The 24,034-nt window shown below is 34.4% G+C and overlaps 1 protein-coding gene across 1 annotated transcript in view; it reads left to right on the top strand.

Annotated features, from left to right (window-relative positions):
- Positions 1 to 7,119: 7,119 nt before the first annotated feature.
- Positions 7,120 to 24,034, top strand: part of LOC149075891 (secreted frizzled-related protein 5-like) — a 140,882-nt gene continuing 123,967 nt past the window's right edge. Inside the window, exons 1-2 of the mRNA XM_089243386.1 lie at positions 7,120 to 7,435; positions 12,278 to 12,934. Coding sequence (XP_089099512.1) covers positions 12,457 to 12,934 — 478 coding nt within the window. The 5' untranslated portion in view covers positions 7,120 to 7,435; positions 12,278 to 12,456. The remainder of the gene's footprint in view (positions 7,436 to 12,277; positions 12,935 to 24,034) is intronic.

The raw sequence follows: 24,034 nt of genomic DNA, 5'->3' as shown, positions 1-24,034 counted from the left end.
ATTGCTTCGTCTACCCTTGACGCAGAACCACAGACGTCTCCGCTGCCAATGGTGCGATGAAAGAAGGATGTGGACGGCACAATGGAATGAAATTGTCTTTACTGACGAGTCACCCTTCTGTCTGCAACACCACGATGGTCGGATTCGAGTCTGGAGACACCGTGGAGAGAGGATGCTGAACAGCTGCGTTATCCACCGCCACACTGGTCCTGCACCGGGTATTATGGTATGGGGCGGTATTGGATATCACTCTCGCACTCCTCTAGTACGCATTGCCGGTACTTTAAAAAGCCAGCGCTACATCTCCGAGGTGTTGGAGCCAGTTGTCCTTCCTTACCTTCAGGGCTTGCCCACAGCCATATTTAAACAGGATAATGCGCGACCACACGTGGCACGCATTGTCCAAAGGTTCTTCGTCAATCGCCAGATTGAATTGCTTCCCTGGCCAGCTCGCTCTAAGGATCTTTCGCCGATAGAAAACATGTGGTCCATGGTTGCTCAACGATTGATCCAGATTACATCCCCAGCTGCCACACCAGATCAACTTTGGCAACGCGTGGAAGCTGCTTGGTCTGCTGTACCCCAAGAACACATCCAAAGTCTCTTTGAATCAATGCCGAGGCGTGTGGCAGCGGTGATCTCCAACAATGGCGGCTACTCTGGCTACTGATTTTGGCAGGAACCACACTTCACAGAAGTCTATAAATTTAATCATTTGATGCTTGGTCAACATGTTATCTACAAAATAAATATTGTTGCGATATCTCTTGTCTTTCTTGGTGTTGCAATTTGGGTGGCCAGCAGTGTATTTTAAAAAGAACATTTTCTAGTGTCACTTTGGTTTAAAATACGGCTACATAAACACAATACTGTTTTGTCTAGCAAGAGCTGATTCCTTGTCGGTGTCATGTTCTGAGAGCTGCTGAAGTTTTATGTTCAGAGATCTATAAAATCACTCTAAATTCCAGGAACAGGAGATAAAATTCAAAATAAAAACTACTGAACTTTGCTAAGCAAGATTTATATGTTTGTAGATAACATTAAAATCAAGGCAAACTGTAAATTTTACGTAAAATAAATATTTTAGCAAAAAAAAAAAATCAATCCTTATCAATTAAATTGTCGTGTTTATGTATTATTTTAATAAAAAATATGCTAAAAGCACCACTTTACGTCCGTATTGTGAAAAAAAAAAATTTTCAATACGTTTTTATTTGGTGAACCATAGATGGTTAACAATGATAATATAAAAATAAAATTAATTGAAACGTTTTCGCGACTGTTTCCTAATTCCGTATAATATATATTATAATAAAAATATTTATAAATCATTGAAATAAAACGTTTCACATTCCAAAGTTCTACGAATAATATTATTAAAAAAAAAACAACAAAAAAACAGGAAATCGAGACGAGATAGTATTCCAGCGGCACCAAACAAAAAGAAACACTTAAACCTGCTGAAGTGTTTACACACAACAAACGCTATCTCATGAAGATGATAATACAGTAATAATAATAATAATAAGGAAGTACTCTTTCATCCTAGACGTTGCATAACGAATGTAACTGACTGACATTATTTACCTTATTTATCTATTGATAATGATATTATTATTAATAAAGAGAGGAGAATGTTTAAAGACGGAGAATAATTCAATCGCGGGTTGACGGGTGTTGCGCATATACCGTATTCAAAATTCAATTACTGCCGAAAAGATATGGGAATCTGTTATTCAAAGAAAAACATTATCATTATATGGGGAATTTTATAAAGTTTAAAATCATCATTCAAATAAAAAATACTGAATATATATTATTTAATAAACAAAGAATGAAAATAATGTACTTTTTTTTAAAAGAAACGTGCAATTTATTTTTTTTCCTAATCTATTTTGATTATCAGAATGATTATCATTCATTATTATATTGTATAATAGCCCAAAAGTAAATGAATAAGATCAAAGAAAAAATTATTTTGCATATAATACTGAATAAATTTTTATATTAGAAATTTTTTATTTTTATCAATTTAAATATTTTTCTAACTTTATATTGAAAAAAAAAAAACAACCAGTTTTCAATATAAAGTTAGATAAATGTTCAAATGAAACTAATAATGTTAATTCACGTCACATTGCTCGCATTTCGGGACCCAGGTTTGCCGGAACTCATCACTTGTTATAGATACGTATTATATGAAATAAAATCCGTAAATGACAAAGAATTTTATCTGAAATATTAATGACTAAATTAAGTAGAAAACGGAACATATTTCAAATCATAAGTACTTTTCACATATTAAATTTAAAAAAAAATTAATTGCAGTATATTTCATTTATATATTAGATTTCAAGTTACGATGTTACCCAATTACGAATTATTTAACTTAGCATCATTGATTATCCTCAAGATTATTTAAAGAAACTGCAATAACTTAATTTACAATATTACTGAATTCCCTGTTATTCTGTTGTATTTTAATATTTTTCACATAATTACAACATAGAAAAGTTAATCAATTAATAAAAAAACTAGGGAGAAATAACCAAATTAAATTATCTTAAATTATCACAAATTTATTCGTCTTCATAAGGTAAATTAAGTTTACTGTCATTTAAAATTATCCAGTTTGAATATAATTTCATTTCAGTTAAGTTATTTAATTCAGGGATTCCCAAACTTTTTATGTTCCCAGCAATTCAGAATTTGATTGGAAGTTTTAAATATCGACCATCATTCTTATTTCCCCATCATGCATTTCGGCGACACCTTAAGATTATCGTGACACATTTATTCGGAAAAAATCGCAGCCCTATTAAATATAATCATTTTAATTTCATCACCAAAATATCTCGCTGCACACTGAGCGATCTCATGCCACATCTTCTCTATTAGGGGGGCGCGGCGCGAAGCCCAGGTCGATAAGATACTCGTCTAAAGTACCAAACAATGTTTAAAAGTATCGCGAGTTCGATACCCGGTTCGTCCTTGTCAGAAATTTTCCTGACAACAGAAGCGGTGGTTGCAACAGAAACGGTGACATGACCACAGAAAAAAGGTTGCTGCTGCCACAACGCGTTCCCCCATCGAGGGGTTAGCGCATCAATCTCTCGGTGAGTATAAAAAAATAGGCAGCAGTTTGGAATCGGCAATAACTTGTAGGTCCCGGTCTAATCAGCCTACGTTTGCAGAAAATGACCGTGGTGCGAGAAAATGATCAAATAATCTTTTCTAAATCCCTGATTTTATTTAAAGTTTTGTCAATGATAAATTATCTTGAAACATCAATTTAAAAGAAAACTTGAAATGGATAATTTGAAAGCCTGATTCAAACTCGTTACATGCAGGCACGAAGTAACATCACAAAATAATCCAACGAAAACTCTATCTTAGAACCCTACATTTTTTTTTAAATTTATATCCACAGGGAATTTTATTGGTTAATTGCCGGAGATTTCATCAAATAGTTCAAAACTGAACTCTTATCATTTTCTTTCATCTCTCTCTGTGCAGGATTTTTTTTTGACTATCTTATTACCCTGTAACAGAGCGGCAGAACGTATTGGTATTATTATTACCCTGTAACAAAGTTTATACCGCAAAAAAAAAAAAAATGTAATTTTCTTCACTTAGGTCGTTAGGAAATTTCTTCTGAAAAACTAACAAGAGATACGCGGCTCCTAAAAGAAAATCCTTTTTTTTTTGTGGGTCTTTTAATACAGCGGAAGGACACGAAATAGATCACATGCACATACACACATACACCGTTCATTAAGCGATCTCGTATCCCGAAGCGATTAGTGTACCTTCGCTGAAATAGTATGTCGTTACACAAAAAGAAGATAACGCGTGATTTCTTTTACCTTTTTTTACTTATTTTCGTATTTATTTATTCTTTACTAACATCGTATTGAGAGAGAGAGAGAGAAGATAGGAGATGTTGAACTTTACCTACGTTGTCGTGACGGTATATTTCTTTGGTTATTTTTATTCTTCCGCTAACTTCCGTCAAGTGTTCCGCAAACAACACTTTGGTTATACTGTATATATATATAAAATAGCAGAGAGAAACAAGATAGAGAGAAAAAGAAAACCTTCTCTCTGATGAGACGCGTCACAAAGTGATAAAACTCGATTCTCTGGACGAGAGAGAGAGAAGGAAATAGCTCTTCTCTCCACCTAATAGTGTATCCTCGAGTTAGAAGAGGATCAACACCTTTTGTCTACGTTAGCATCTACTAATACAAACAGTATCTTCTAACTCTTCCTGTTCTTCGTGTTGCCTCTCATCCTGTTGTTTGCTTCTCAAGGTTTTTTTTGCACCTTCCTGGAGTCTTCAACTTTCGGATACACGATGTCGAGCAAAATTCATTGATGCATTTTGTTCCAACTTCAAGGTTATAAAATTTAACATAAAAATTTAATTTATGTTCATAAAAATGTCTCGTGATATTATCCCATTGATTTAAATTTGAGTTGAAAACTACAAGACAAAACAAAAAAAAAAAAAAATTCAAAGAAAGATTTAGCGGATATTAGCGCCGAGATAGAAAGAAACGTTGTTCATCTCCACCGGGAATCGCATTCGGATCCTTTTGCAGACAGGGCAATGCGCTAACAAAAAAATTTGTGCGCCCACATAAATTTTCTAATAATTCGGTGGTGAATGCATGTAGCAGTTAAAACATTGAGATCTGTGGGCTATATTATGTCGAATCAAGGAATAATTTTGAATCGACGACAATTCAGCTCCGATGATTCAGCGCACACAATTCAGCGTGGCGATAATTCAGTCCGAGACAATTCAGCGCAGTGATTATGTTTTGTAAATAACGATTTCCTTCCCACTATATCCAGAGTTAGGACTGGCCCGTACGTACTTTCGAGATGCTTTGAAGTGATTTTGAAAATAAGGTGTTTAAAATTTTTGACACAAATATCTCGTCGTCATAAAAAAAAGCGGACCCTTCCCGAAGGATGCTACAGAGTACTGCAGAGACAATGAAGAATATTCAAGTGTTATTATAAATTATTTCGAAGACACCTGTGGATCGGAAGGCCAACATTAGTAAAGCGTAGATTTCATTTTAAGATTTCATTCACGAGAATTTCATTTAATTTGAAAATTTCATTTACGTGAATTTTTTTTTATTTATTTAAAAATTATATTTAATTTTAGGATTTAATTTGATTCAAATTTTAATTCAACGTAAAAATTTATATTCACAATAATGTCTCGTGATATTTTCCCATTGATTTAAATTTGAGTTGAAATCTGCCCGGATAAAACAAAAAAATTTCAAAGAAGGGATTTTGTGGATATTTGTGCAGAGATGGAAAGAAAAGTTGATAGTCTCCACCGGGAATCGAACTCGGGTTCTTTTTCATAACGGGCAATGTGTTAACTACAGAGTGAAACATCTCTTCCGGGCCCTATGTATTTGCTAATACGGTAATTCGGCAGTGAATGCATGCAACATTTAAACATCGAGATATACTAATCTGTGGGCTTTGTTGAATCAAGGAATGATTTTCAGTTGGAGAGTCTTATGTAAGATGTCAGATTATAAGAATTTTCCGTGTACAAAGTCTGGAATTTTATATCACGAAAATTTTTGAATTTGTCCTATATCTCGATATTTCAAAAAAGTCTGAAATTTTTAATTACAAGAATTTTTTGCAATTAGATTTTCTTAACTACAAAAAATTTCGTAATTTCTATATTTGTGAAACTTTAAATAAAAGTGAAATTTTAAATCTCATGGATTTTTTATTTTGAAATTTCTGAAGTTTTAAGTTAGGAAATTTCCAAAAGAAACTCTGAATCACAAGAATTTTTGTTACAGAAATTTCGAAACTTCTAAAAAATCCGTAATTTCAATACGCTCCTGAAAAAAATTGAAATTTTTAATCACCAGAATTTTTTATTACTGGTGTTACTAAACTTGTGAAGTTGTTAAATTCGAACAAAAAATTGTTAAATTTGGAAACTTTCAATCGCTAGAAAAATGTTAGAAATAAACAGGGCTAAGATCTTACAAAACGCGGGGCCCAGTGTGAAAATAATAGCAGAGTCAAATTCGTCTGAAAAATTTCGGAGCAATAGAAATATTTCGGATTTTGCCCCGATTTTATAAGATTTGTGGTGTGGGGGGGGGGGATCGCATCGATTAACTTAGAATATATAGGAACGCTGAAAAATATATATACAAAATTTTTTAAACACACAATTAAATGTGAATTAACACAAAAGTTGATCAAAATTCAGCATTCAAGGTAATTTATAAACTGAGAAACAATTCTCGAAGCTAATGAAAGTTTCAGAATTGATTTAAAAATAATGAAAGAAATAATTTTAGCACCAAAATGGATAGAGAATGAATGAAAATTCCGAATCAATGGGAGTGACGATTCCAGAATGGATGAAAATTCAGAATTAATGGAAATTATAATACCAGAATGGATGAAAATTCACACAGAAATAACGGTAAAAATAATTCCATAATGCACAAAAATTCAGAGTTAACGCAAGAAAAAAATCCAGGATTGAGATGAGATTCAGAATTAAGGAAAGAAAAAAATCGGGTTGATGAAAACACAGAACTAACGGTATAAAGAAATTCCGGAATGAAAAGTCAGAATCAATGCAAGAAATAATTTCAAAATTTGTGTGTGTGTGACAGCCTCCAAAAAACTCACCTTGAGTGCGGAGCCCCACAAAGCGCGGGGCCTTGTACGATCGCACACCCTCCTCCCTCCCCGCTAAAGGAGGCCGTATCAATAAAATGAATTATGAAGAGATCGATTTTCTATAATTCGCATAAATTCGAAATATACATGTAATACTATAAAGACAGTTGCTACTGTGTAAGTTCTAGATAAAAAACTTTTTCATGCAGGAAAATAAAATAAAAAAAATATCCGCTAGGTTTCGAATTCGTGCACGCGAAAAGTAATAAAACGAATAAAGAGAGAATTCGGAGTGAGCACATGTTACGTTGAAGCGGGACGTGACGGAAGTTCGTTTCTCTGTTGGCAGATGGCACTGCGGTAACACTACCACCTGTCGGACTGTGGCTTCCATTGGACGTTCGTCGGCGAGTCACGTGATTTACACAGACGAGAGAATGTTATTATCGTAGAAAAGGTTTTGCTCTCTCACATCTCAGTCAGGATCCTAGCAGTCAAGTGTGAAACATCTCTCTTCTCATGTGCGAATTTCTTCTTCGAAACACTCGCACATAAGTTTGATTATCATCAGGTGTCTCGAGTCCGTAGTGTTGTACTGTGCAATGTGCTCCTTCTTCCGCGTTTTCTTTGAAAATACTATTTATAATTTTATAATTGATTAATTTTTCTTCCCCCTCAAGTATTTGAAAGTTTTATTTCTTGTGGGAAGTAGAAAAGTCACTCGTGTTTACAGTTTTGTGAGGTAAGTCATAAATATTATATATTTTCTCCAATTTTATGTATTGTTTTTTTGTTTTATTTTAATATTTTCTTGGTTGAGTATTTAACGCGTCAAATTGCAAACTTGGTGGATATTTTGTTTCTGCCTGAAGAAGTTTTCATCGAAACTTAACCACAAAATTAATAGTTTGTGAATTATATTTCAAATTTCTTATATCCATGGAAAATCAAGTTCTGTATAATTGTTGTTATATTATATTAATAAAATTATTATATTAAATGAATTATAATTATTATTTTTTGACATTATATTCCTAAAAATTTTACAGTGCATGTCAGTTTTCAGAAATCGAACAATTTCTCGCTTTCAGAAATTTCCGAATTTAAAAATTTCTGAATTCAAAACATTCGAAATTTCAGTAGCAAAAAATTCTCATGATTCAGAATTTCAGACTTTTTTTAGAAATTAAACAATTTCACATTTATAGAAATTTTCGAATATGAAATTTAAAAAATTAATAGCATTTTCATATTTGATTTAATATGATTACTTTTAATATGTTAATATAATTTTTAGAAAAAATATAGCATTTTAAATAGTTCTGAATACATCGGGCATAAAATCCATAGTGAAAATTTTCTTTTTATATTATTAATTTAGTAATACTTACTGTTATTACTAATGAGTAATACTTATATTATGTTCGATGATACAATTTATAATTTTGATTGGGTTGACATTGAAATTGATTCATATGAATGGATATTTCCCGATTCTTAAAGCGTATAAATTTGACGGAAGGTGGGTAAACTCAGATCCGTATTTCGAAGAATGTAAATGGCACACTTTTACTAGGTCGTGAAATTTTATTGAAAATCATTGTCTATACATATTTTTTGACTTCACCTGCTTACCAAAGTCGTAGCTTAAAATTTTATTAATTTATAAATATTTCGTATGTAAAATGGGTTACATTTTATTAAGGGGGAAAAACACGGTAGAACCCCCCCCCCCCCACACACACACACACACTTAATCAGGCAATTTTTGTCATTCTCCCATACTTTGATTTTTCATTATATTCATTGTTAAAATATTTTGAAAATACATAAGGTCGTTATACTAGCTTCTTGACTTTAGAAGTCGGCAGGGCGTGACAAATCCCAGACGCCACGTTGATGTGACCACTGAGAAACTGGTATCGGTGCATCGACGCTTATAAAACTTTCTATATGTGGTTACTAAATTGAAATCTGAGAGAGCAGCACAAATTTTATGCAATTGATATCAGCGTGTCTATCAATACCGAGCCGGTTAACTCAGACGCGAGTTTTGCCGCCGTTCTTCCATTCTTGTCCAATTTCCTTGGCCACTCATTGTTCAAATTCACCGCCCTGCGCTATATAAATCATTTAACCTGTTTTATAATATAATACCTGTTTTATGTATATAAATCATTTGACCTGACTCAGTTTTGGTAACTCATGCTCATACACTGTTTTGGTCACTGATATGATTGCACACTGATTGTCACTAACAAGCTCGTACACTATTTTGCTCACTCACGTGCTTGCATACTGTTTTGCTCACTCACGTGCTTGCACAGTGTTTTGCTCACTCACATGCTTGCACACAGTTTTGATTTACTCTGGTTGCTGACTGGTCTGATCCCTTGCTCGCTAGTCACTGTTTTGGTCACTACCATGCCCCACACACTTTCTAGATCACTCTTTTGTTCACTCCTATGATTTTTAGGGGTCATTCTTTTTTGTCGCTCACTGATCTAGTCCCTCACTCTCTAGGCAGACATGAACCTATGATAGGCTAAAAAATTTTCCCGCCTGTTCTCCCATTTAACCAATATATTCTGCCACTTATTTCTCAAATTTGTCGCACCTCTGAACTTGCCGCCCCGGGCCATCGCCCGCTAAGCACTCGTGTATGATACTAGGATCACAAAAGAAAAGTCGAAAGGAACATTATTTTTTACTTGATTTTTGTAAAAAGAAATGAGGGAAATGAAAAGAAGTATAGATAATTGTTTTTGGCGATGAGTCCCAAATTTCCCGAGTCTGGTCCTGTATTTATCTCGGTCAGTTTAAGAAAAAAAAAAAAATTTCCAAGATTTTCTGATGTTATTAACTGGAGTTTTTTTACATTGAGTCCTGGAATTTCCAAATAAAATATTTAAATAATTTTATATTTTCAATAAATGTTTTTTCCTTGAGCCATTTAAGCTGCCGAGAAATCATTTCTTCAGCTTTAACTACAGAGTGGCTATGAATGAACTGACACGACTCAGGCTTACGCAGCGCCCATTCTGATGGAGGTATTTTGATGAAACTTGTTACAATGCAGTGTCTTTCAACATTTCTGAAAACAAAAACCAGTGAAATGCCGCAAACAATTTGACGAAACACTTTTGTCCCGTATTACGGGGCATTCCTTTAGTTTCGTTGTCCCGATTTTTTTTTTATATACTTGTCCCATTCTTTCAACAACACTTATTCAAATTTGTAATATTTACCAGAATCGTGAAAGCACAGCGTTTTCATATTATAAATTATATTACGATAATTATGGCAAAAATTATTGTCATCTCAAATATTTGTCAGGTTTGTAATTACGACTGGTGATTGTACCTACTTTTGAGAATGTTTTTGATGACAATTGGCGATGTCCCGTAATTTACGGATAATAATTTAATATCCCAGTTTACCGCACTTTATTTTTCTCAAATCATTTGAAATTTTTTTTCATGGCGTACATTTTTGTTTTTTGTGATTTGTAACATGCCTTTATTTCCATACCCTTCAGGAATTCCGGTAGTAGTTAGCAAATTTCATCTGAAGCAATAAACTTCAATTTTTGCCAAATTTATTGATATCCCGTATTTAGGGTAGCAATTTCATGAATTCTCCGCGATGATGTATGGTGAACCTAAGTACGAAGCTATAATTTTATTTGAGCACATATGGACATTACTAATATCAATTACAAAATGGGAATAACTTTATCGAGTCTGCCTGCGCTATCGTCGCGAGTCACTTCTGGTCCGCGGACTATAGGTTAAGAAACGCTGGTATATAGGATGTATGAATCATGGCAGGGACGTCGGAAGTCTTTCGAACCTGTGGGTGCTCGTTTTGAGGCTTATATATAGGAAATTTCAATTTATGAATGAATTCCGGGGGTGCTGAGACCCCTGCCACAAATTAGCGTGGGTACTCGAGCACCCACAGCACCCGGCTCCGATGCCACTGGACCATGACGAAATATTCAATAAATAAAAGTTCAATTTTCGACCACTAGGTGGAAAAAGTGGCGCTTTTTACCAGTTATCTTTTTCCCATGGTGCAAATAACGCACATACCAAATTTCAATGAAAAACGTTCATCACAACGCTGCATACGTCGAAGTAGTATCAGTGTAATTAAGCTGATTCAGTGGCAATTTATAACCAGTCTGTATTATGTTCACCATCACTTAGCATTACGATTTCACTAATCAATTATGGAAATCAATGCTAAAAGGATAACAGTATTTTATGCCCGAAACCTATTGTCTTACGTGTACAGAATTTTAAGCTGAAAATGCATTTCGGAGCCTCCTTTTGTAATTGCATATAAACTGGGTCAAAACGGTAAGATGTGCCGTTATCATACGTCACTACTGAATAAATATTCGTGAAAATTCTGCTGGTGAGAGACAGAACGAAAAGGAAGAAACGTAGAGATATTTGTATTCAGCATGGGGGGGGGGGGGGGAATCGGATGCAATAATATTTGCATTCGGAGTGCTCCGTGAGTGAGTATATATAGTTATTGCTATACTACTTCTTTTTTTCTTTTATCCATGAATATCCGACGGTTTATTTACATAGACAATTTTTTTAGAATGTACTTGATGCATTTTCGCCTCTCTCTATTCGTTCAATATGACGCAGGGAACGTGCCTACATTTCCTATAAAGAAATTTCACCTTTAATAATTTTTACGCATTTCAAAATTACACCGGCGTGTGATATGGATTAAAAATGTAATTAATTTGAAGAACTACTTGAAGAAAAAATCCGATGCACATTTATTACTTGTTTTTTAAGTAGAATATATTAAAATTGCGAAATTACTCGTCTCTCTCTCTCGTATAGACTTACCTTGTAATTATCGCAATACTTAAGACCAATTCTTGCAAAAAATATAAAACTATTGTATTTTAATTAAATTAGTTTAATAATTAATTATTGTATAATGCAATTAAATTATTGTTATATACATGTTATCTCACAAATTCGTAAATAGTTGAAAAACTGAAGAAATTGGTATATTTGAATACGGTTTGCGAAAAAAATATTGCACGAAAGGGAATTTTGTTCTGGTACAGAAAAAAAAAGTTAGCTCAATTTTTTTCATCGACAGAGGACGCTGCACAAAAGCAAATCACTGAGAATATGCAAATCACAGTCTATAAAATTCAGGGTGTACGATTTATGAATATGAAATTTACTGTTACTGGCACACTTACATAGGGTTTTCATTGTGGTGTTGGCATTGGTGAAAGTGCTATTGATTAAGTTGTTTTACCGCAATCTCGAATCGCCAGCTGAAGCTTTACAAACGTTTCGAACACATGAGAGATTGAAGAAATGTTTCAGGTCCAATCGCACCTATTGGACTGGTTTTCTTGGCCCTCCATCGGCAAAAAATCCTCCTTCGTGAGAATAACTTTTTCGTAATCAAATATGCCGATTTCTCCGATTTTTATGAATCTTTTAACTATTTACGAATATATGGGACACCCTGTACATGAATTTTTTTTATTTTCATTTGGGTTGTGATTCGTATTCGTTGCTTTTTCTTTTAGGATGCTTGACCAGAAACAAGACATTTTGACACCGTGGAATTGACATTTTTTCTAGTCGTTGACTGTAAACTGGATTATTATTTTTAAACACACAAATATTTATATACATAACAAATATATATTTTATTAAAAAAATTATTATTTTTTTTAACTAAAAAAACCGCTTTGAGAAGAAGAATATGGAGCGTGTGATCGGAGTGTTCGTGTTGGTTTTCGCAGTCACTAGTGAAAACGTTCGCGGCAACGGCCACCTATATCTACCAGAATGGAGCATAAGCAGCCGGTTGTCGCAGCCGTCGTGTGTGGACATACCAGAGAACCTGACGCTGTGCCACGGGATAGGCTATACCAAGATGAGGTTGCCCAACCTGCTAGATCACGACACGATGCCCGAAGTGAGCCAGCAATCTGCCTCGTGGGTACCGCTGTTCAACCTAAAGTGCCACTCGGACACGCAACTCTTCTTGTGTTCGCTGTTCGCTCCAGTGTGTTTGGATAGACCGATATATCCATGTAGGTCGTTGTGCGAGGCTGTCAGGAACGGTTGCGAAGGCCGCATGAGGGCCTACGGGTTCCCTTGGCCGGACATGGTGAGGTGCGACAAATTTCCCGTGGACAATGACATGTGCATATCGGTTCAAGCTAACAGCAGCCCAGGTAAGAAACTCTCTCAACTTCAATATTTACCTTGAATTTCATGATTCTTCCTTTCATGATTACAGCTAACCATACTAAAAAATACGCGCCAACGTGGTGGTAACTTCGAATCAAATGATTGATATATATAGGGTCAGTGACAGCTCGAAATTCGAACAATTGTGCCGGCCAGTTCGCGAACTGGCCAATTTCAGGCTTCGGCAGTAATATATGAGTTACTTACCCTGGACCAGCGAATGTGATTCGCCATACGGGGGTTCGCATTGGTAGTAACATATGTATACAGTCGAATCCTGTTTTAACGAATACCGTAATAACGAAAATCTAGTTTTAACGAACACTTTTTTTTTAATCCTCCAAATCAGTTTACATAGGAACAATGCTAGGTAACCTAGAATTCCTTTATAATGAAATTTATACAAATACAACACCACAACAGGCAAAATGCCCAGCGAGGTAGCTGAGACCTTTTGCTCAGGTCTCCCTACGGTCTCTTGGCGTTCGTTATAACGGGATTCGACTGTACATTTTCCAGGGCTTGACAAATCCCGGGGGTCACCATACCGTCTAAAAAATTGGCATTTTTTAGTCCGAAATTTTCTTGTGGACTCTGGCTCTGGTAAAAAAATACTCTCGTCTCCTAAAATACTCGGTTGGTGCCTAGATTTTCTTCTGATTTGTCGTTCCCTGCTCTTCCACTGACGTTACAATGATACTTCACACTTCCACTGACGTTACAATGATACTTCACACTTCCACTGACGTTACAATGATACTTCACACTTTCACTGACGTTACAATGATGCTTTGTACGGAATATTACGGACTTGATCAATGATATGCTAGCGATGGTGATCGATTAATCGTTATTGGCTCGATGTACTGTATATTATCAGAAATGAATCATTAAACAAACTATCGCATCAAATAAATCATGTTTTGATGAAATTCGTTGCCAAAAATATCGAAAAAAATATACACTTACAGGGTGAAAGAGATAGAGGAAAAGCAGCAGTAGCCAACTCATTATATATCAATCAATTCGCGTTGTCACTGTCACAATAACGAATGTCTGGGATTCGGGACATCTGCTGTTTGGCGTGTAGCCACATCCATCCGGATATCATTTCGCGCTGCCGCGTGTAATAGCCAAATGCTCAAACAATGCGGCTTTGACGCCCTAATTACCCGTGAACCGAGAATACCAAGTTATGGAACTGATAGCCGTTGGCTAATGCCTAGAATTTATGCTTTCGATGAGCGTGACCGAGAATTTGTTATTCCTTCCCCCCTCCACACACACCTTACCTTTAATTACGCCTCGTGCAATGATAATCGATTTGGTTGTCAATTATAATATACAGGCGTATGAACTTTTTGAGAGTATCTCGAGATGGGATTATGCATTTTTTTTGACCGAAGTGTCCTAAATTGTATCTATATAAGTCACGTCAACCGCACTTTACTTCGAGTTTCATTATTTTTGGCATCAAGTCCATAAATGATACATTGTTGCCATTGGTCCCCAGTAGTATATATACAAAAAAAAAATTAATAAATATGCGCACACATAGTTCAAAAATAAAAAGAGGCTTCAAATCACCTTCTTTTGTTGTAGAGATGTAAAATTCCCTATATGATCCAGGCAAAAACTGATTATTACCTCCGATTATTATTTATCAAACTCTTCACTTACATATTTTTGACAAACAAATTTTGACAATTTATAGTTGCAGTTTCAATATAACAAGTCCCCAAAACACACGCACACTAATATTTCTTCACGAGTGAGAAATAGAGAAAAATAGATTAAGGAATTGGATTATTCTTTGTTTTCGACGTACAGCCATCCTTCTCATGTCTGTTTTGCGATGGCTATTAATATTTCCTCATTATTATAAATTGAAAATAAATAAAAAGCGAATATTGAGTTGAATGGAAATATTTTTCCAACCAAATCCTCTTGTTGCAGAAGAACGGACGTTTATACGCAATCGTTCCAAATATGTTACGACGAGTTAGCACGTCCTTGTAAGGGGTTAACTTACTTGCCTGAAATTCTTAACAATATGTCACACTTCATACATTTTGAAAGTTTTACTTCGTGGGAACCCATGATAGTTACTATACTAGACCTGAAGGTCAACTGCGATATTTTCCAGCGTTTGATATTCAAGCTAGTCAGCTTTGAGTTTGAGAAACTACTTCGAAAACTCAAGAATAGATAATTCTTCTATTTAAGATGTGTGAACTCTACTCTAATATAACACATTTATTGCAAAGGGTTAAACAAGTGAGTGGTTCTGTCCCAAAAATGCAAATATGCTGCAGATGACTGGTTAAAGGTTTTAAAGTTTTAAATTTTTTTTCCAATTTTTATCAATTTATATAAAGCGGGTGCTTCATTGAAAATATAGAACGGCCCCATAGACCTCAAGTTGAGAGTCACTCCGTCTCAAAAATATGTATACAGTGGATCCCGCTTATTAGACTTATTTTCGTAGTCCATCTTTTATTTACATTCTCATCTATTACGAAGAATTTCCCGTTTAAAGCATTTTCTCACTTACTACTTAAGACGTAGATTTTGTTCACTTTGTTAAGAAATTAAGTACTGTTATGAAAATACCAAAAAAAACCCCATATTTTTCCCTCAACTAATGACTTTTACACATATTGAAAGAATTAAATTTCGAAGTATTTTGATTCATTTTCTTCTGTCACATATATCGATGTGATTTTTCCCCTAACTATTTACAAACAGTGCACACAAACACACACACAGAAAAGTTCATCTTCAAGCACAGTCTACTTCAATGGAAAAAATTTATTTCATGAAAACAATATACGTGTGTATTCATAAATCTCTTACGATTTAATTTTTTTAATATAATTTCTTCCTCCTGATGCAGAACGCATCTGTAGTACTGTGAATAGAATTATTAAAAAGTTCTACTTTGATAAAGAAAAAAAATTAAAGAGAATCAATAGGTATTTCTCAGAGACTTGATTTATTGAAGACTAAAATCTCTTCCATAGAAATATATTCTAGAATAGTCTCCATTATACTAGATATCGTCTCTGTTTATGATCATTCTTTTCCGTCGTGGTCGTCACTTACATGACACTGAATGCATGCCTCAAAATCAATTCCTTTAACGATGTAAATTTTAACCATAGGATGTCTTGATCATGAACCCACAATGTCTAGAATGAACTGCGCTACCTTCGAATCATAGTCCAACCTACAAGACTTACGGCACCGAACCGAAACTAATAGCATAAAACCAGAGAAGACAAACATTTCTCCACCCATGTTGTTGCATGTCATGATGGCAAGAAGTCGTATCGCAACAGAATGAATACAAAAGAAAAGAACTAAACAGCGTATGAACCCTTTCTTTCGTCATAATGTATGTTAGCAATATGGGCGAAAAACGATCATCCCATTTGAATTCTAAACGAAATATATTGCGAGGAATGTACGGCCCGTCAATGCAACCAGACGCTATAAATCAAAGATTTTTCCGTTTGTTTTATACTTTATATATTTATCCGAACAACCGACCAGTACAGAGGCAATAAACGGAATGGAAAAGAAAAACACAAACAGAGGAAAAACGCTTTTTAAACTGCAAACCTTGTGCAAAGAAATGTGTTTCCAGACCAAACTTGACTTTTGCCTGTGTTTTTCAGATGAATATGCGGTTCTAAATAAATCGGTTTTCACACACACACGCAACAAGAAAAAAAAAATGCTTGTATCGGCCGGAAACGCTTTATACGCTCAATGCGTTTTTTGAAAATTGTTTTGGTATAATGTAGTGTTTTCAACCTATCTGAAAACAAGGACCAGTGAAATGTCTGAAACAATTTGACAAACCACCTGTGTCCCGTATTACGGGACATTAATGAATTTTCGTTGTTTCCAATTTTTTTTATACATTTGTATCGTTTTTTCAACCATACTATTGACTGTAATTTCCGAAATTTTTAGTCGTATGAAAGTCGTAAACACACACAAAAGTGTTCATAATGTAAATTATATTATGATAATTGTGTGTGGCAAAAATTATATTATGATAATTGTGGAAAAAATTCTGTGGTGTTTGGTCAGAACATGATTATCTCCAAAAAATGGCTTTTTGATCTGAAAGTAAGTCTTCCCAATTATAACTAATTAGAAGTGAGATAAATGCACAAATATGTGCATACGGCTAAAAAAACATGCTCATGTATGATATTTCCGTTTTTATTTGTGTATATGCTTTATTTTTGATTTTCGAATGGCAATGAAAATGCTTATATCTCAAAAATGTGATTTTAGAGTTGTCATGTTCTGACCAAACACCACAGAATTATGTTATGATAATTGTGGCAAAAATTATGAATATTCATCTCACATATTTGCCAGGTTTAACGTTTCGTCCGTATTTTTTTTTTTTTTTGGAAATTTAATTACGATTGGTGATTGTGCCTGCTTCTGACAATTTTTGATAACAACTGGCGAGGTCCCGTATTTTACTGATAAAAATTTGATTCCAGTTTACCGTATTTTTCTCACTGAAATATGATCATTAAATCACATTTGAATATTTTTTCGTGAAGTTTTGTTTACTGTGATTTGTAGAAACCATTTATTTTCCACACCCTTCAGCAATTTTAGCAATAATTAGCAAATTGCATGTAAAGCAAATAAATTGCTATTTTCGGCAAAATTTAACCATAGCCCTCTCATTCAAAATAGCAAATACTTGTATTCACCTCGATGGTGTACGATGAACCTAAAAAATTACACCTTCAAAATTATATGAAGGTATAATTTTATTTTGATCCATATGGAAATTTCGTTTATCAATTAGAACGACTGAATAATTTTATGAAGTTTGCCTACGGATCACCTATACCATCCCAGCGGACTAACCTATGGTTGACCATAGGTTGAGAAACACTGGTGTAATAGGTATAATATATAGTAGCAATATATTGCGTGTAGTGGTCCTCGAAGAGTGCCCGAAAGGAATAAAAATTCTGTACATGATTTCAGAATCAAGCTAAAATATCTGTAAATGAAAGAAAATTGAGCTGTGATTGTTTCATTCCCGTAAAATGATAATTACAGAAAATATAATAGCTAAAACGTTTATACGGCTCCTAATCTAAAAATGATGATATGTGAAATTCACATTTTTATTAAAAGAAAAAAATTGATCTCATAATAATTCAAGGAAAGAAAAATTGCCGAGATCTCGATGAGATTGAAATTTTTGATGTTTGCCTCAGTATATAGTGACGGGCAAGAATCAAGAATTTTAAGCTCTTATGTCAAGGTGAAATTTCATCCAAATGTTACGGAGTGAATTTTTTCGGTTTTATGAGAATTTTTGTACGTCTTCCAATCAAAAAATGTAAATTAGAAATTGTCGCTTCTTTATATCAGACCTAAAGAAATTTTCCCCGTGAAATTTACCATTTTACGAAAATATACGATTTTAGTAAAAAAATCGTCGAGATATCAGTAGTTAAATGTCCTGAATTTTACAAATTATTTCCCAAAATCAGAGCATTTCTCAGATTTTTAGCCGTGAACTTTATTATTTAAAAGTAAAAAAAAAACATGAAAAATGAGTGATGAATGGATTTCGATTTTAATATTAACTGGTTGATTTTTTTTTCTTGATATAGGGAGATGCGTCGAGTTTTGCATTTTGTGATTTGAGCCCACATAAAAATTTCAATTCTTTCTATTTTATGATATTTTAAAAAAAATTATATCCTTTATTTGCTCAATTTGTTTTATTGATTGTGTTTTTAAATTTTCATTTTCGCTTATGTTTTAAATTTCTTGGTTTTTTTTTGCGTATATTTTGCTTGCATTTTTAAATTTTTTATCAACTTATACTTTTAAATTTCTTTATTTGCATCTATTTTTTAATTTCTTTTGTTAATTATATTATTACATTTCTTTTTGTTCATATTTTTTAATTTATTCGTTCACATTTTTAATTAATTTATTCGTTCACATTTTTAATTAATTTATTCGTTCACATTTTTAATTAATTTATTTCTTTACACATTTTTAAATTTCTATTTTTAACTTATACTTTTTTATTATGTTGTTTATTAGCTCAATTTCTTTCATTCGTTCCTTTTTTTGCATATTTTACTTGAATTTTTGAATCAACCCAGAAATTTCCATTCCTTTCAGGCACTCTTCTTGAAATACGAGGTATACTCGAGACAAGAAGATTATTTGAGGGAGTATTTAAAATGAGTTAGTATTGCGAGATTTCGATCATGATAAGTGTTTTCCTTGCGATATCGCGAAATAGATGCTGATCTAAAGAAACGTTATTCCTCCATTTTTAATGTCGAAATTGCATATTACGTAAGACACGATTTCCGTTGTACGTAAATATTTTTCTTCGTGATGATGATGATGATAAATAATGGCTTTTCTACATCGAGGCAGGAATTGCAATTTAGTTTGGTCTCTCTTTAGGATTCATGTGACAAGAGATGAATGCCGTAGGAAATGGTATTTCGTGTAAATTCCAATCTCTTATTCATGCAAACATTATGTTATTGGTTGGGGTAGGAGATGGGAAATTTGTGTTTTTCATTATGTCTCCATAGACGCGATATCCATTTATCTTTACTGTTATTTTATGATTTTTCTTTCTCCTTTTTTTGTGTGAGTACACACATCAGCCATCTTTGTTCTGTATATGAACCACTGTTTCCGTGTTACATTTATTTATTTTTTAATCTTTTATTAAAACACCCGCTTTCATGATTCGCCACTATTTTTTCCCTAATGTTGCGGTTGTGGCAACAGCTGTTCCGCCAGACTCTGCGGGTTTCTAGACTGTGTCTTGGAGTTTTGCCAGAGATGAATATACTGCACATATATGCATAGCGCTTTATTTTTCCTATAAATTTTTTTTCCGTGTTTCTAAGAATATTCTTGGAATATTCTGCTCTTAGCTCTTGCCTTTTCATATAGAGAAACATTAATGTTATCGCTATGGTGCACGTCTCAACCTACGATAATGTTTTTGGACCGGAATATTGACTAGTTTTTCTTTTCTTAGGAGCGCTTTTGATAGTGAATTCTAAATACTAGGAACAGAAATACAGAACAAGTCCGTCATAACGAGTACCGCTTATAACGAGAATCTCGCTATTACGAGTAATTCGTAAGTGATTGTCAAAGAGCTAATGTTAAAGAAAAATATCCCTTTTTATAGTGAGTTATTTATCAATGAAAATCAGAACACATTTGCTATAACGACAACGGGAATTCTCGAAAAGGGTGTTTTCTTCACATTTTTTCTTCAATAATTATACATAAAATGAACTGGAAGGAGTAGCATTTTATTTAATCTCTTCACCCTATTCATCGGTGTTTATAAAGGGGCATGTCACTACATCCCCCCATAATCAAGCTGTTTCTTATCTATATAGGAGGTGGAAACATATTCCATCTGTGAGTGTGTTGGTTGAGCAGGTGGGGTATGAACCCTGGTTTTGACATCGTTGTTATTTCCCTTGAGAACTCCTTCTTCCCCCCTTCCCTCCTTTCTTGGAATCCAAAAAATGAGGTAAACAGGTTTGGTCTTAAAAAAAAAATCATTTCTTTCCCTTAAATGTTATTGGACACTTTTATAGACCAACTAATACTCCAGTTATAGAAACTGCTACTAAACCAGACACATGTATCTCGTCCATATTCCTCGGCGGAACCTCTAACGAATTGGTGCATGTTGGAGTGGGCGTGAAGTTTGTTTCTGTGTAATGCTTGTTATGTATAGTGCTGCCATCTGCCACCAGTTTTTCTAAGTATGAGTGAAGTGTAATGATTGAATGATTTATCGTTGTAGGCCTGTTGCTCTCAGTGGTGAGACAATGGGGAGATCGGCTCGCATTTGCGCCTCGAAGTTGGGAACCACAGGAAACCAACATCAGCCGACCAACCACTGTGGTGACGGTGGGGTTCGGACCCGGATCCTCGCGATGCGAGTCCGTCACTATGACCACTCGACCACCACAGCAGCATTCCTCTCTCTCACAGCGAAAATTTTTGCTATACAATCAACATTGTGTATGCATGAGCAGTTTACTCATGCATATTCAGCAAAAGTAGTTTAAAATAAAAGGAAAAAGAAAGGTTAATTTATTTAAGGCCCATTTTTTTATGTTTTTCTACGAAAACTAAAATTCGTTTATAAAGGGAAGTCCGTTTCAACGATAATTTTTCCCTCTGATTGTGAACTGCCGTTATAGCGGACTTTACAGTATATATTTATCCTATTACGCAGGGCAAGACATAGCCAGAATTTTTTTGTAGGGGGACGGGGGGAAAAGTGATGTAACAATAGACTTAACCCTGTTATTCCATAATTATATATCAGTCGTTTTCTCATATTTCAGTGGGATTTACTCCAGGATTCTCCCATTTACTGCGACCTTGGTCAAAAATGGGTCAGCCCATGTAGGGATTAATTAGGATTATTAAATCTTCAAAAATAAATTTTATTTTGCTTTTCATTTTTTTTATGCTCACAATTTGGAATTTACTATCATACGGTGGATTTGTTAACTGTTTGGTCTCAACTCTGTATTGAATATTCATAAAATGATTAGAGTTATGACGTAGCCGCTCACCATACCTTCACTTTAAATATGCTTCGTCCATCCAGTGAACCTCTGCGAAATCCGCGGACCACCTCTTGAGAACATAGTCATTAAGAGGCCTGTGGCTCCCGAATGAAATGATAATCTTAACACCCCCCCACCTAATAAGAAGTGCTTGCTTACCAATGTGCATACCATTGGAACCCATAGTACAAATCTGATTATTACGAAGCCCCTATATAAACTTCAGGCTCTCCGAGTTGGCCCATGCGTTAAAACGGCTCTAAATAATAGCGATGCGATTCACAGTCACTGTAATACGATCACGGCTCTTTTAGGGCTTCTCAGAAATGCGTCAAGAAAGAGCAACAGTGGTGGGAGATTGGATCAAAATTTTAATCTCATATTCAAGGGTGCCTGGGATCTGAAAGGTTCGGGGTCCCCTGTATTAACAATTTCAGTGGCAGATTATGAAAAAATGAAATAATTATCATGAAAAAGTTTTTGGTAGGTTGTTTAAATTCTAACTCACCCCTAGAAATCAAAAACATATATTTTTTTCTAAAAATAAGTTAGAATACAGCGAATTAATTGATGTGATACTTTAAAGTACTGTCAGTACTACGTTTGCAATAAAAAAAAAAAAGATACAAATTCAAATAAAGAAGAGGTGATCAACATTGCCCAAGAATATTAAAAAGACACCAACGAATAAGGCAAATACAAGAAAATAAAAAGTCCTGATGCATTTCAACACCAATGGGTGTCGTCTTCAGAGGAAAATTTAATTATTATTCAACCTTAAGAATTATTTGGTATTCAACCCAAGTGGGAAACTCGGTCAGTGTGACTAGTGGTTAAATTTTCCTCTGAAGACGGCACCCATTGGTGTTGAAATGCATTAGGACTTTTTATTTTCGTGTATTTGCCTTATTCGTTGGTATCTTTCTAAAATTCAAATATGTTGAATAACACACACACACACAGTTGCAAGAATATTTATTTATTTCTCCACAAAGAAACGCCATCATGTGTATCATTTGTATTTGTAAACATTTTGTGGGGGTATAGTATACAAAAGTGCAATGCAGTAAACACTTTTTTACAGTGGTGAAAAACTAATTGAGCTTTATTAGTTAATCTATAAATTATAATTTTTTTGGTCACAAATAAATACTAACTGTGATACTAACAACTTGGATTTGGGAAATATATCAAGAACAGTATAAATCTGGTGATGCACTATGATGGTTCACCTATGATGAACGATACAACGATAGTTCCTATTATAGGTTACTTTTTAGGATTTTCTTTTAATCCATATAGTATAACTATATCGAGATTTCATTTATTAGTTTAGCAATACAAATTATAATTGAATTTCAGATTACCATTGTTTACAAGTAATCCAAAACCCACGATGTACTGATGGTACTTATGAGTAGCAGTCACAAATTTCCTTGGTATTTGAAACATGGGTATTATTCTACAAAAAATGTTTCATGAATTGAAAAATATGGACCAATAATAATGAGTAAGTAAAAAAATATTATCCATTGACCTCAACTATTTCCTTAGCACTAGGCCTCTGCGAAATGATGTAACTGCGAAAGTGAATTTTTATTCATAAATCTTCATCATATTCAAAAAACCTGGTTTCCCCACACTTTTGCTGTGATCTGGTAATCGTAAAGTAGTCATACCGCTTCAAACTTCGAAATTCCAACTCCCAGCAACGTATGTAAGGGGATTTACGGGGGTTAAAAGTCAGTGGTACTTTAGAGGACCGTCAGAACTGAAAGAGTTAAAGATAGAGATGCTATTTTTAGTAGCCAACTATTTATCTATGTAACCTTTTCCATGCAGAAGTTCTAGAGGATCTGTAGGTATTAGGGAAAATGAACGGTACTGTCGCAAGACTTTCCTTGCAAAAATCTTTTAGATATAACGAGAACTTACTTAACCCTCGATGAAGAAATTTCCCAGAAAGCTCAACTTATACAAACTCTTCTATATATAAGCCAAGCTCTCTCTCTCTCTCCTTTGACCAACAAGAAAGAAGCCTTGATAAACGCATCCGTGTTGGAAACTGGATTTGTATTAAATGTGCTTCCTCGCAACCTTAATCCTAGAAATTAAGTCTAATTATCTTGGAATCCCAGGCAAATTGCTGTTCGGGAATTTCCTCCGCTGCGAAACATAATTCACCGTACGCGTTGTATATATAAACTTTAGTCAAGGCTATAATTTCGATTTGGCCCTTTGCTGCTGGGGCTGTAGATTTTCCAACGCCTCATTGCTCCTGCTTGACCATCGGTATTTGTGTTTGTTTATGCGCAACACATACACTTCGTAACGTTTGGAGCTGCTGCATCAATTAAAACACGTTTAGAATAGAACGTAACAACGTATTACAATATAACGCGTAACACTGATTGTTGCGACGAATAACGTGCGATAACT

The sequence above is a fragment of the Pholcus phalangioides genome, unplaced genomic scaffold (assembly GCF_987345545.1).
Source record: "Pholcus phalangioides strain wild (caught in Gottingen) unplaced genomic scaffold, Ppha-v1.0 ptg000015l_1, whole genome shotgun sequence".
In the NCBI taxonomy this organism is placed as follows: Eukaryota; Metazoa; Arthropoda; class Arachnida; order Araneae; family Pholcidae; genus Pholcus; species Pholcus phalangioides.
The sequence above is the reverse complement of the archived record's forward strand: the minus strand, read 5'-3'. Positions and strand labels throughout refer to the sequence as shown.